This window comes from Chanos chanos, chromosome 1 (genome assembly GCF_902362185.1).
Source record: "Chanos chanos chromosome 1, fChaCha1.1, whole genome shotgun sequence".
NCBI classification, from domain to species: domain Eukaryota; kingdom Metazoa; phylum Chordata; class Actinopteri; order Gonorynchiformes; family Chanidae; genus Chanos; species Chanos chanos.
Window position 1 is genome coordinate 10,629,711 of NC_044495.1, and position 15,206 is coordinate 10,644,916.

General features: G+C 40.2%; 1 protein-coding gene across 1 annotated transcript in view; it reads left to right on the forward strand.

The window, feature by feature from the left end:
• The window catches only part of ccdc85ca (coiled-coil domain containing 85C, a), a 35,214-nt gene extending 20,631 nt beyond the window's left edge, over positions 1–14,583 (forward strand). Inside the window, exons 2-6 of the mRNA XM_030773053.1 lie at positions 1,632–1,711; positions 6,461–6,565; positions 10,422–10,508; positions 11,166–11,264; positions 12,012–14,583. Of these exons, the coding sequence (XP_030628913.1) occupies positions 1,632–1,711; positions 6,461–6,565; positions 10,422–10,508; positions 11,166–11,264; positions 12,012–12,101 (461 nt within the window). The 3' untranslated portion in view covers positions 12,102–14,583. The remainder of the gene's footprint in view (positions 1–1,631; positions 1,712–6,460; positions 6,566–10,421; positions 10,509–11,165; positions 11,265–12,011) is intronic.
• Positions 14,584–15,206: the final 623 nt, after the last annotated feature.

The window sequence follows — 15,206 nt, forward strand, 5'->3', positions numbered from 1 at the left end:
TATCAGCATAGCAAGTCTTTGGTCTAGACAGGAGTGACACCTGGTGGTGAGTAAGGATCTAAACGATCGGTTTTCCCAGATGATACAAAATGGCGTACAACTGCTTAATCTGGTTTTATGAGGTGAATAACGATTGTCTGCGGTTTACTGGCCGTGTGACAAGTGCAAAGGGCAGAGGGCTTTATGGGGTTGAACTTCAAAGTGTCGTTTCAAAGAACAAAATTTCCGACAAATATTCAAACGTTCTGTAGGAAACTTACTGTGGTGTAAGTGTTTTTTTTTTTCTCCCTCTTCTTCTCTAAGTGTAAGAGTAAGTGAAGAAACAGGTGTGCTATTAGGAGGTCAGGCTGTTTTACGGGAAAGGGGGGCGGAGCGACCCTCTAATGAAGCATGGAGAGACAAACTCAGGCAGAGTTTACTGGTGCATGGAAGATCCTCTTAACATGCAGGATGAGTTTGACCTCAAGAATGACTCATCGCTTCTGTCATTGTGGGGCCCCTAACCATCGTGTGTGTGTGTGTGTGTGTGTGTGTGTCCATGCCTTTTCCAATAAAAGTTAAGAGGAAATTTTCTCATTTGTTGAAGACCACTGTGTGATGGGGTAAAAAAAACAACCAAACAAACAAAACTGTCGTGGCCATGTCTTTTTTTTTTCTTTTTTTAATCACAATGAAGAGTCATAAGTGTGCTTTTCATTGTTGCTGATCTGTTGATGAATATCATACGTAGTTTAAATGAGCATAAAATGAGGCAGGGGCAGTGTGAAATGCTGCACAGGCTTCAGCCAGACCCTATTACTCCGAAATAACACAGAGGTCACTGCTGCTATGCTGAGAATGCAACCCACCCACCACGCAGGAGGCAGGGACCTCAGGATACCCCTTAACCACAGTATCAACACACCGTTAATGCCTGAAAACAACACATTCATTTCCTTAAAGCCCTTATCACTATAATTACCCATTCCTTGCATACTTAAGAGCATGTCTGATCATATGTACCGTGTTCTGAGTTGTGTGTAGGCCGAATCGAAGAAAAACAGACAGCTCTCTTAAAAGTAATGTGTTTGTTACAAAGTGGGGAGAAAAAAAAAATCAAAAACATTTCCCGAGGCAAGACAAACCCTGTTGTAACACAACCTCTGTTTGCATTACACACTTCAATAGAATGTTCGCTGTGCATTGAATGCAGTTTAATGTACCTTTCACTGAAGAATTCCATTGCTTTGACAGGTGTCTTTTGTTTAAAAAGTTATTATTGAAGGTGGAGCTGGTGCAATGAATTCCATATTGTGAATCAGTTCTTAATGGAAAACAGAATTTTGGGGGCTTCAGAGACCACGAGATAAGTTAACGGGAATGTGAACAATAAAGGAGTAGTCTGAACTCTAGGGATTAAGCGTGCAAAGATTTCTCAATATTGCACAAACTTGGCGCTTTGGGAAACCTGGAGTGAAATCAGTCAGAGTCACGGCCTGCCGGAGTCTCCGTGACTCTGGTTCTCTGTCACAGAAATGTGATGAGGCGCTTCTAACATGTGTTCTACATTTATTGTTATAAACAGTCTCAATTTTCAAACGACTTTCATTAAATAATGTTCCATCTCTCTTTCCTCTCCCCCTTTCTCTTAGATTCATCCTCAAACTATATCCGCCAACTGGAATCCAAGGTCCGGATCTTGGAGGATGATAACAACAAGCTTTTGTCTCAGGTAAGGTCCCGTAGATCTCATAGACAGGAATGACAGTAGTCTGGATCAGAAAAGGAAATTCGTTATGGTAACTGACATGTCTTTGCAGCAGAGAGCCATGACAAGTAACAACTGTGCACCCAGTCTGTTTAACTATACTTTAAAATGGCAAAGCTTACATGATTAGAATCTTACAAGTATTAAGACAAGATTAAAACCTGGAACATACAGTAACTGTGTTGAAATATGTGAACGTGACGTGGGAGTGTGGAGAATTGAGGTTTTAGATTGGGTAGTGTGAAAGCAGGTGATGCGTTCGGTTTGACACACGGGAGGGGTAAATGTGTGAAAGAGAACTCGGGCTCATATTTTAAACAGATGAGACTTCTCTCTAGACTGGAACAAATGAACAGCGTGAGAGTGCTGCCAGTGCTGGACCAAATTTTCCCCTGTTGCCCCCCCCGGCCCACCCCATCCCCCGCCCCCAGGATTCAACCAACCTTGCAGCAACCTTACCCTGACCCCTGTCGCAGGCTGGAGCTGAGTCACACTGTCTGTCCCTGTCTCACTCTGTCTATTAACTGCCATCAGCTCATTTTCCTGCAACACATTTGGTAAAAATATAATAGATTACATATATATATATATATATATATATATATATGCATATATATATATTCAAGCTACATATAATGGTTGTAATCACGAATTGCTTGGTGAATGCAGCAATGTGTGCTTTCCCTCTATACTTCAAATGTTTTACATGTATTTAAGGTCATATATGTGGTTGTGATTTGATTCAGTGAACAGTTGTATTCCCAACAGTGTTTTGTGTCAGTTCAATTTGAATGTGACACAGTGAAGTGTCTGCTTTGACTCCTGGGTGTTTTTCAGAGGATAGGACCGTGTTTTCAGACAGGAGCTACAGTTGAAACGAGTCTGTATTTGGTTGAATTCTTGTACGGACTTTTGTTTTATGCATGAGAAGGAGGCTGTGCCTTAAATATTGAGTACATCTGCTACTCATGAAGAATTCAAATCATTTTGTCGACATCATCCTCTGCATTACTTTATATTGCTCTGAGATCTGTATGCTTTGAGTTTAGCTGAAATGCTGAAGGTGAGATCAGCCTGTGAAGTCTGATTATTTTAATATGTGTGTAAATGGTTTGTATTATGTTTGAACCAAGACTTACTTGGACTCCCAAAGCCATGTATTAAGTTAGCACAGACACACCCGTCTACATTAATAGCAGTTTTGGAGCCATTGTAAAAGCTAAGATTTCCATTTCTGAATTAATTCAGAGCGTGGATAATGTAATGCAGTCATTTTCATTGCTCTCTCTCTCTCTCTCTCTCTCTGTCTCTCTCTCTCTCCCTCTCATCCTTTTTTTCCCCCTAATGTTCTCTGATCTGTGAAGAGATGATAGTATTCGATCAAGGCCCGCCTGGGCATTCTGAGTGCTACACTTTACCACTGACATGCATAAACAGTTATTTCTTCTTTTGAAATTTGATGAGACTGATTTATGACACTCTTATGTCAACATTATAACAGAGGTTTCAAGTCAGCCCTTTTCTGTTGTGACAATAGAAACTCTGTATGTGAGAAAAATGAGAAGGTGAGCGGGAGCTGTCTGTTGAGCTGATGCTTCTTAACCTCACTCCCGGGAATTCACGGGACAGCACGTTAATAAATGTAACTCTGCACGAACACTCCTCTGTAACTAATCATGAGCATTCTGAGAGGCTGACAAGTTAAATCAGGTGTATTAGTGCTTGGTTAGAAGACAAAGTGATGCTATCAAGTGAGGATTGGGGAATGAAAAACATATGCAGTATATACGTGTGTTTTATTTATTTATTTATTTTTTTGAAGACGAATTGCTCTAGCTTTGTTTTGCATATTGGAGATTTTAGGTAATAGAGCATTAGAATTTTCCAAGAATTCACACATGCATTCAGACCAGACCTCAGTTATGAATTCAAGGTGGAATAATGTGAGTGTGTAAGAATTCACTTCACTTGAAGCTTTTAATTTTGTGTCTGGTGATGTGGCACTGTATTTTTCATCAACCAAAAGATCTGCCTATTTGCTCATGTGAAGCAAGATTACTGACAAACATGTAGAGTGAATCAGTCAGATCCTCTCTGCAGGACATGGATTCTTGGAAACATTCAGGAAGCTTTGTACAGAGAGAGCAAAGTAAGTACAGTAAATGACTTCCAGCCATTACAAACAGGAAAGTATGGAAAATTTCCCATTTACTGATAGTGAATGGTTACATAAGTAACATAAGATATACGCTCACTTTCATGACAATAGACATTTTTTCTGACAGAAAAAAACAAACAAACAAAAAAAGGAGACCAACTTCCTTTAAGCTTCAGTAAACCCTTAGAGAGAACTGTTGAACTGTTTGCACGCCACATCAATCAGGGCACAAAAGGAACAGATTACAAAGAAACTCCAAGGAAAGGATAATTGCACGCACATGATATTTCTCACTAGCCGAGAAAATTCTCCAGGAAAGAAAAAAAAAAGAAAAGAGAAAAAAAAACACCGGGAAAGCGTCTGGCATATTACAAAACCGATCGCTTCCAAAGCTTCCCACAGAGAACATAATATTATTTCAAATAAAGTTTGTTTTTTTTTTCTTTCGTATGGTATCATTTCTGCGTGAGATTTGCACCGTTGCGTTTGATAGGTGAGTGGGATGTGCTCTACATCTTTTCAGAAACAAGTTTGTGATGGTTTGAATTCTCCAGACAGCTGCTGCTCAAACAGTTTTTCAAAGACGATATTTATGAAGCGTGACAGACTTCTACAGTGATGCCTCGTACTTCATAATCCTTTGTACTTTTGACTTTTGCCCCCTGCTTCAGCTTGCAGGGCCCAACGATGACCTCGTCTGCCCCGCCATTTATGTTTCTTGTAAACTGGAAGCCTTTGCAGTCAAATAGGCACCGAGCATGGACTTTCATATCTTGTCGTAGTTGCTAATTCGTGCTTGGATCAGGTACCATTTTTTGATCTGTACCAAAAGTTCAAGCTGGATTCCTGTTCCTGTTTATAATGTTGTGAAAGATGGCGCCTCTCCTTAGAGTCGTGACAGGCTTTCAACTCCTCCTGTCTGCGTTTACGGAAAGGCATGGTGAAGAAATGTGACGTGCCAGTGATTCCTTTCTGCATCGACTGCCTGTCTCTACCTTTATATCACACTAGGGGAAAACAGTGTTTTGTTGTCTGGAGAGCAAGACTGCCCATTGGTCTGAAAGACTTTAGCGTCAGTTAAGTGCATCGCTTTGACTGACCCAGAAAAGCTCTCTGAGGCTAACGTCTGGCTTGATAGTCCCTCTGGGCGTTGTTAGTGTACATTTCTTTTTTCATGGAGGTGGTGTTCAATTTATGATAAAGTAACAGATGAAACTTTCTAAGCATAAACGCTAAGATTATATATCACTTTATCATTTTATCATAGATTTCCCTCTCAGATTGCTAGGACAATGAGATTATCCTACCTGTTTATTTGACTTCACAGAGGGATTAAGAATAAAAAAACTTTAATCTGTATGGTAGATATCCTTTAGATCCACCTAATACATTAAAAAACAATAGATAGACTTGAGTAAAAAAGCCACTGAGACAAGGTTTCCTCCAGTCAGCGAAATATAATGTAACTTTTGGTGAATGTCATCACCAGCTGGAAACAACAGTAAGAACATGACCGGTAACATGCGCTGTGTCTTTGAGACAGTCTTAGCAACTGAGTTTCAAAATAAATGAAGTGATTCTACTGTAAATTCTTCATCTTTCTTGATTTGCAAATGCTCATATTCTGGATTAAAGAGGCTGAAATAAATCTGTGGTTGCAAAGGTCAGTGACGAATGCGTTTCATTTCTCTATGCCAAAGAGATAAAGTATGATTCCTGTCACTCATAATCCAGTTGGCTCTTAAGGGATCTTTTGATCTTTCGGATGTGATTGTTGATTTAAGGTATTATGAGTTAGGCCTCTGTCTCAATGATCTCTTCTTTGATGAGATCTTGGGTATAACCATCATGACTGGGGAGACTGTAACACGAGACACAAACGACAGAATTCACATATGCCTCTCCTTCACCTCCTCTGCAGCGATGAGAGAGCCCATCTAAAACTCATCGCTCACAGGGGTCATTTTTCACGCGGTGGAACGCTCATTCAGGCATGTTGGACAAGGTGCATTAGATGGTGTGGTGAAGTGTAGCCGCTAAAAGTCTGCCCAGAGAAGTTATGACACGTTTGATATATGTATCATGTTAAGTAATTCATACGCAAGTGAAACCATGCAGATGTAGAAAAAGAAATTTTTCATTTACACCTTTGAAGAAAACAACCAGTCCTATTTTTTCAAAAGACGTCATTTGCAGAATGGTCATGGATTCTCATGGCCATGTATGAACTTGGTTATGTTTTATAAAGCTTGAGGGAAATCCTTTGCCATTTTGTGGTGTTATTTCAAGGCCAAGCACACATTGTAGTAGTGTAAGCCAGTATCTTCTGAGGATCAGGGACAGAACGTTGGTATGTGACTCCCACCCTTGGCCCATAAACCATTGCACAGAAGCATTGTGCGGCTCTACTTGTTCCTCAGCCTCTTTGCTCAGGGGTAGGTTCTGATCAGATATCGTCTTTGTTTATGCTGCTTGTCATGACTCTTCATTTGCCCAGTTTTGAAAATTGCTCTAGACCATTTGTTTGTGTGTCTTTTTTTTTTTTTTTTCTACAGAAAGGGAATGTTGGAGACCAGAAGACGCTACGGAAGGGGCTTTCTCTATACCACTCAGAATCCCAGCTGTCTTCTCTCAGCCAGTACCAGGATGCCTTGCAGAACGTACGTGTCTTAAATCTCTCAGGGAAGCCGAGATCCTCACCCAAACCCAACTTCCCTCCCCAGCCTTGACCTCCTTTGTTAACTGAGGCACAGAGCTTAAATCACAGATAAGCTTAAAAAGATTTATGTCTTTGAACTGATTTGCTGCATATTCGAATTTAAGGGCAATTAGCTATCGTATTTACTGCAGCTTAGAGGAGAGATGTCAGTTTGATCTTTATTCTTTCTTTCCAGCAGCTAAAAGGGTTATGACCCTTCTGGAAACACTGTCAAAAGGGAAAAGCCATAAACATTGTCAGTCTGCCAGACAAAATGAGAATCAGACCTTCCAGGATTGCACATAGTCAACTGCTTAGATTGTAACAAAAGGCTGTCCACAGAAAGCATTAATTTTTGTACAGAGATTCGTAGACTTGATGGAGTTAAGAGGAATAGAGCTGTAAAATTCCAGGTTATACTGTGGATTGTTTTTCTATCATTGTTAATGTTTAAAGTGGGAAGTTTACACACTGAGTCATGGGGGTCCTTCATTGAATGCTGGCTATGGATAAGAGACTAAAGAAAGATCAGAGATATACAGAGACTTTCCTGTCTCCATTTGTGTGAAGTGACTCACTGTTTCACTGTCTCTGTTTAAACGGATTTCTTTTTTTCTTTTTCTTTTTTTAAAAAACATAACTTTGCTCAGCACACTGTTACAGTCACGACCTTTCAATGCTCCCTGTATGATATTTTTTCACTGGTATTCCTTTCAAAGTCCAGTACAGCCTTGCGCGTCTCAATAACTTTAGTCACTGTGTAAACATCGCTCAGACCTTACCAATAAGACTGTAAAAATGAGACCAACATGCAGTTAGTTTATATGAGACTTTCATTTACCCTTCATTTATTTAGCTTTTTCATACTCCCCTCACAGACTATTTGACTGACCCCCACCCCCCCCCCCACCCCCCCCCCCCGTGCTCATCAGTTTGAAAGAGCATGGCCTTTGTGTGACTGCATTGTCCCCTCTGTTCCACCAAAGGATGTCTTCATGAAAAATTAAATTCAATACTCCTTCGGAGAGGGCAGCATATCTTCTCCCTTTTTTGTCTTCCCTTTCATTACCCTGTAATCTCCCTCTCTCTCCCCCTCCCTCTCTGTGTCTTTCCCTCTCTCTCTCTCAGCCGCTTTTCCCCTCTGAAAAGGTCATCAGCAATTGTACAAATCATGGTGTTACACTTAAAGCTAATCGTCTCGTTTACTGGTTTGTGACACGAGGAAGCTTGACAACAAAACAGCGCAGCCGTAGCATTTCGACATGGGGCGGACTCCGCAGGAAGGAGAAATCAATTAGAGTGCAGCATGGGTCTTCTATTGCAAAGTGGCAGGGGCTGTGTCTTTGCTTTTTTTTTTTTTTTTTTTATCCCTCTCCTTTTCATTCATAGAGGCAGGCTGTTGAGGTGCCTGTCTCCGCAAGTACAGCCTCATTAGCAAGGCTTTGAACTATCACTTCAAACACATAGGTGGATGATGCCTCTAAATAATGCAGAAATGTGGCTGCCAAACAATAATGGGAACTGTCTGTGCGGTTGGCACTCAGCAGGGGTCACTTGAGGAGCGGAGGTGTCAGTGGTAAATAGGAGAGCACCTTTGGGTGACCTTATCCTTCTTTCTCCTGCTTCAAATGAAAGACTAAGATAGTTCCTCGTTCCTGATAAGTGCTCTAAAGCTCTTGGAAGTTATGTGAAACTCCCTTTGGATCACTTTATGACATTCATAATAATTCAGAAGAGAGGCCTCACGTTATCTCTACTCTGATCCTGTGGTCTGTCCATCTAAGCTGCTCTTCTTGAAAAGCCAAGACATTTTTCCCATACTTACAGATTTTGAAGTTTCATCTTCAACGTGAGCACAGAGAGATTGCGGATTGATGGTCATCTTGCTATCCAGTGCACCCTTTTCTGATTTGATGCCTGTCTAAATGGCACTTAAAATGTAGATTAATCCAATGATAGGTTTGTGATAGGAGCTTAGAGGGGCTTATTTTTTTTAGCCTTTTAATCTATCTCTTATTGGTCTTGTCATGACTCTCCTCTCTTGGGTTTCTTTATTAGAGAATTTAGATAATTAAACTAAGCCAGCACTGACTGGCTGTCATGAATGAAAAGTAACATGGTGATTTTACACTGGTAGTCACCTTTTGTTTACAATGAAAATACTACATGTGTGTAAGGCCAGAGAAATTTTCTATCCACCGCTTAAGCAGCTTTCACCAGGATCCTTTTTATTGCTCTGTATGCCTGCGGAGAACATAGGTCCCCTGAGGTCAGTCGCCCCTGTGTTTATCTGGAACTCATTCATACATGTCAGTGTATGTTTTCCTTGTGTTATAACAGTTTATGCATTCTGCCGTAAGCCTGTGTTCTTGGCTGGCTGGACTTGAGTTTTAGATATTAACGCTCTGGCGTTTTGAGCTAGCCTTGATTCAGTTGTAAGCATTAAGGGCCTGTAAAGTTAAGCCAAGCTTGGAGACAGTCCAACCTGAAAGGAGGGCTTTCTGCCCAAGAGGTGTAAACGTACTTCCTAAAAACGATGCTGGCCTGACAGATTTGCCATTACCCTTTCTCACCCCTCTGCTGTCTCTTGGTGCTGTATGAATAAAATAAAGCTCAGCGTTGGCAGAGTTCTCGCTGAAGCACGGGGACTTGGAAGACTATAAACCCCACAGGAGCTCAGGAGGATAGTGGTTCATAGGGCACTAATGCCCTGTAATTAGAGGCCCAATTGAAGTCATTCAAACAGCTGTTTGCCGTGGCGTGGCCCCAAATATGGTGAAACAAATTAGGCCAGTGATACTCAACTCCAGTCCTGGGGGCCCACTGTCCTGCACGTCTTTATTTTAACTCAGGACTGACACACCTGATTCCACTGATCACCAAGCAATTGATTAGCTCAATTAACTGTGATAACGAGGAGTTAAAGCAAAGATGTGCAGGACAGTGGGCCCCCAGGACTGCAGTTGAGAGTCATTGAATTAGACGATTGCTCCATCCTCTCCTCATCAGTGATGCCACAGGCAAGAAGTACTGACAAGAAGTAGGTTACTGATAATAAACACTCCTAAGGGTACCAGGCATACTATTAAAACACAGCCTTACGCAAGAGCCGCTCACCCCAATCCTACTCTTTGGTCAGAGAGATCTTCATTTCAGCAAGCCTAGTTAAAATAAAGCAAAACAAGCAAACGAACAAAAAAAATTATCCTTCCATTTGCAATCATTCAGCTGTAGTTCCATACAGATAGGTAGCAGGCGGTCCTATTTGGCTTTCTATGATAGTTTGAATGGTGGGCAGAGATCATGGCTCTTCAGCCAAGGTATGACTCGGGTCAGCTCTCGGCAAAGACCTCTAGGGCGCAGGTCCTGAAAGAACCTTCTGCTAGCTGTAAATGAACATCACAGGACTATTTTCTCAGGCCAAAAGGGGGTCCCTCTTATCCCGGGGTCCGATCCGAGTCCCTGCGTCGGAATGCCAGCTCGATTGTTGTGGATTAAACGCTAGAATGGGGCTGAAAAGGCTGTGTCTAAACAGGGTCTCGCGAGGCCCTGTGCAGTGAATGGCCCCTTTGTTTATCAGGCAGGCACTCCGTTCCTGGGAGGGGGGTATCAGCAAAAATGAGCTATAATGAGATGATTTAACCCATCTCATACCCAAATGTAACATGGGAACCAACTCTCACCACTCATCTGTCCTCTGATGATATATGTGATTGTAGTGCGATCTGTTGTTTATGTGCATACGTGTATATCTATGTGTGTGTGTGTTGTAAGTCTGAGGTCTTTGACTGAACAGGGGTGTATTCCACTCTCTGCAGGGCTCTGCACGCATGTCCTCAGTAGACCTGTCATCCTCTTACATGCCCTCAGCCCAGAAACCTGAGGCAGTGGTTCATGCCATGAAGGTGAGAGCCAGTCACTGCTGTTTCACTATCCCACTCATCACACACTCCCAGACAATGATGTTTCTGTCTGTGTTATCGGACACCACAAAATAATGTGTGTGTGTCATCTTTAGCACTTACCTCAGATGTAAGAGGGTATTTGAAATCTAGTTGAATTTAGTTCAAATTTAGCTATGTAATAAATTCTTTCCTTCATATTTTGTAAAGTGACATTGTGTGCATAGAAAGGCACTTTGACTAGAAACAGAATAATTAAAAGGTGCTTGACTATAATCATAATATAATCACACCACACAAAAACACAAAAAATCTGATTTAATAACCAAGAAACATGCGTTCCAGTAGTACTTTTCTGGGATATCTTTATAGCGTACATACTGGATCTTAAGAGACTTAAATTCAGAGTTCTCTTTCAGAGAATAAAAGAAAAAAACTGTACCACTATGTAACAGTAACAGATCTTTGAATGAAATAGATATTCGACTCTTTTTTGATTTATTATGTAAGAATCTCTCATGAGTGAACATGTGATAAAGGCTAAATGACAGACCTCGTTAGTGCTTCATCGTTCTTGTGATAAAGAGGACTGCTAACTGTCCTGAGATGAACTCCTGTGGTAATAAAACTATACTGCATTGAACTAATGTAATCTCATAGGTGCTGGAAGTCCATGAGAACCTGGACAGGCAAATACCCGAGGATTATGAGGAGGACCTCAGTGAGAAAGAGAAGGCCATTGTCAGGGAGATGTGTAATGTAAGTTCTTTCTTTCTTCCTTTCTTTCTTTCTTTCTTTCTTTCTTTCTTTCTTTCTTTCTTTCTTTCTTTTTGTTGGCTGTGCTCAGCTTCTTAGCAGCATTTTAATGATGGTTTGCAATAGGCAAGCATGGCCAGCCTCAGTTCTCTCTCTCGCTCTCTCTCTGTTTGTTTGCATGTCAGATCCACAGCATTGCCATCACTTTGATGAAGGACAGTGTTTCAATTACCACACAACAGAGCCTCGCTTTCAAAGTCCTTTAATTAGATGCTTCAGCATAGGGCTTGCCGTGTTTACGGCACAGTTGTCAATGCAATTAAAATAACTTCAGTAGGGAAAACAATGCAACACTATTGGGCTGGTGCAGGAGCCCTGTGTTGAGTTTTAAAGCTAAGGACATGGAGGGCTTTGTAGGGCCTCTTAGATACATGTGACAAGGCATGGAACCTGGGAGTGCTGCAGTGACACTGTTCCCGCACTGATAACTCGGGTAGTTTTTGTTTTGTTTTGTTTTTTTCAGCTCTCCAGCCTTTCAAAAGCACAATCACAGGGATGACATGTAGGCACAATGTCTCCTTTATTCCTTTTATATACAGAGGGATCTAGTATAATTAGGTTTTCCTGTATGAATATACACCACCCCCATCCCCAGTTCAATGTGCACTGTCACACAAAGCCCCTCCCTTCAAGCATTTTGAAGCATTGCATAACCATGACTTTGTCTCTGCTGCTGTTCCATGTGTTCAGGTGGTGTGGCGTAAACTGGGAGATGCAGCGGGCTCCAAGCCATCCATCCGGCAACATCTTTCTGGGAATCAGTTCAAAGGCCCTTTGTAGCTCCAGCATGTATGACCACCGGCGCACAGGACAAACTGGGACTGTGGCATTAATTTGGGACAAGAACTCTCGACACTGTGTAACCTGGATTAGACTCACAATCAAAAAAAAAAAAAAAGAAAAAGAAAAAAAAAAAAAAAAGAAAAAACTGTTTGCTGTATTGACTGCCACCCCAGTTCCTAAAACCCACCTTCACTCTCCTGGACTTTTTAAAGCTATAAAATGGTGGATGGGTGAACCTAGTGATATAGTGGGCTCTCTTTTTGCCTAAGCCAGTTTGAAGTTATTTAACTGTATACCTGTGAAGTATTAAAGACAGGCAGCTGGTTAGCATATTTGCATTCCAGATTTTGAATTTTGATGATGAAACACACTTTTTTTTTCTTTTTTCATTTTAATTAAGACTGGAATCCAGAAAACCATGATAGATGAAAATGGCACCACGTTCTGGAAACTTCTCACTTTATTTTCTAGAGTTGCCAAGTCCTGTGAATGTGTGAATTTAAACTGATCACTGATTCATGCCCTGTGCTAGAAGTTTAATATTTAATTTTACTCAGTGTTTCATAGGCTGAAGCTTTGTTCTTAAAGAAAATTAATCACATCTTTTCCCTGAGTATCATTATTACAAAATGTAACAAAATACATTAAGCTACATACAATACGAGTCAGTGTTAGTCAGAAATCATCTTTGCATCCTTATCATTTCACATCTGTATAAATTAATCATGTGATGCTACCAAGTTAGCCACTTTGTTGCACGTACAGCTCCAACATGAAGAAAACATCTGGTTTAAACATCGAATACATTCAAAATGACTTGGCCAAACACTTATTACATATATTTCAATCTGTATTGGAATATAAATTGTATGTTAGTTTCTCCTTGTTTTTGAAGCTAAACTAAAAATTCCTTTAATTCACCATCAAATCATTATTTTTCTAATTTGACAATCATAATAAGCTCTGTAGGGCCTGATACTGTCACTTGCATTTATCTGTCTGTAGTCTTCAAATAAAAGCATAGACTCTTCGCTAAGGCCCATTTGTAGGAGTCCTGTATGCTGTATGAGGTCTTGTAACTGCTCTAAAACATTGTGTAGTTCTAGCTACGCAACATCTCTTTGTTAAGTGCTGTAATGAAATTGGCCTTAAATGAACTAGCAGCTGCTTAAATCTCTATGTAATATCCAGGCTAAATTCTCGGTATTCAGAATTGAAGCTGCTGGGGTCTTCAAGCTAAGTCCTAAATTCTGTGTTTTTGAGGTATGTTAAGCCAAAATCTGTCTACACTATATGGGGTTAACAAGCTAAGTCTAAGCCATATGAGTGCTGTCAATGCTGTTTGCAGTCTCATAGCTTTACACAGTTTATAGTGTTAGGTGTTTTAGCTGAGTTCGATCAGTGTTCTTAGACTCCAATACTGCTAGACTAGGTTTGAGCTTTCTGTGATGAATGTTGTCAATATTTTCTGAGGTCACTTAGCCTTGGTTCTTTGTAAACTTTAAAAGACCTTAGGGCTAATTTTGTGTATGTAGGTTAGGAGACATCTGGGCTAAGTCACTTAACAGTATGTATGAGATCTCTGAAAATGAGTCTTATGTTTTCTTAAATCTCTAGCTGAGTGAGCATGCAGTACATCTTTGCTGAGTCCTGTGTATACTGATAAAGGTCCCTTAGCAAAGTACTGAATATGCAAAAATGAAGACTGCTTCAAAAGATATTTGCTGCATTCACCCATAACAGAGTTATAAATCCTGATTGAATCCTGATTTTTGGTTAAGCCATATTTTTTAATTTACTTTGGTAAAAATTAAAACTGATGAGCTCAGCATTCTGAAAAGCCAGCGTGATCTTAAATGTTTAATTTGTTTCATCTTTTGACGGGCATTTTAGTCCATATTGTTTGATAAAATGATGTGTCTATGAAAGCACCACATTAGTACTGAACGTAAGTCATATCGATTTCGGGAGGATAAGTTTGTGTTGAATCTAGATGCAGCAGGTGGCTTTGAGCAGTTTGCGTGTGTGCATTTTACTCTAATGTTGATGTCTGAGATATCTATGAACAAAATGAGCAGCAATCATTTGAAAGATGTATGAGAAAACAATTTATATTTGATATTTCTATGAAAAGGTTTTTTGAACTGAAGCCACAATATGTGTATATTATTATAAGTACAGTATACACTACATATGTTTGGCTGTCTGTGTGAACACACTATAACACAATTAATGGGTGTCAAAGTGCACATATTCATTCTTGAACTATTTTGAAAAAAGAAAGTGACCTTTATAAGTGGATAGTCTACACAACTACTGACCTTTTGTATTTGTTAATTTGAAAGCACAAAAGCGATTATGAATATTATTATTTTCCTAATGTTTCATTCAGATGCACTGCTTCTTTTGTGAATAAGGATTTAATGTTACAGCAAGTGATGAAATTCAATGTTCTCTCTCTCTCTTTCTCTCTCTCTCTCTCTCTCTCTCTCTCTCTCTCTCTCTCTAAGTGTTACTCCAGGATATACAATCCAGTTTTGTGTAAATACCACTTCCTGTAGAATATCTGTAACTAGCATGCGTTTATATTTTTCATAAGCTGTATTTAGCTGAAAATGAACCTTTATTTAGTCAATGAAAGTTGTAATGTAAAATGGAATGGAATAGACTTCCCTTAGATGACTTTGAAATAAAATGAATACTTCCTTCGTACTCCATGTTTGAAATTTCATTCTGACCGTAGAGTAGCTCTCAGTGAAAAAGCAAGGGTGCCATCTACTGGATCATCACAACAATGACGCGTACTAGACCGTTACTCAATATTACTTTAAGCATAAACTAAAGTTGCCGTAACGCTAACAGTCACACTCTTGCAGTTCTTTTGATGAAGTGTTTCTCTTACTGGAAAGGTATGTCCTATGACAAGGCTTTGAACCGAATGGTGTGTGATACGGATCTTTGCAAACATAACGGCAGATTTGTGTGTAAATTCAGGAACACAACGTTCTTAGTCCTTGCATAATTGCATCAGAATGTCATGTAACAGCTGCCCCTACAGCGAACGTCTGATATTCGCTTATAAAAGCAAACAAAATCTTAATG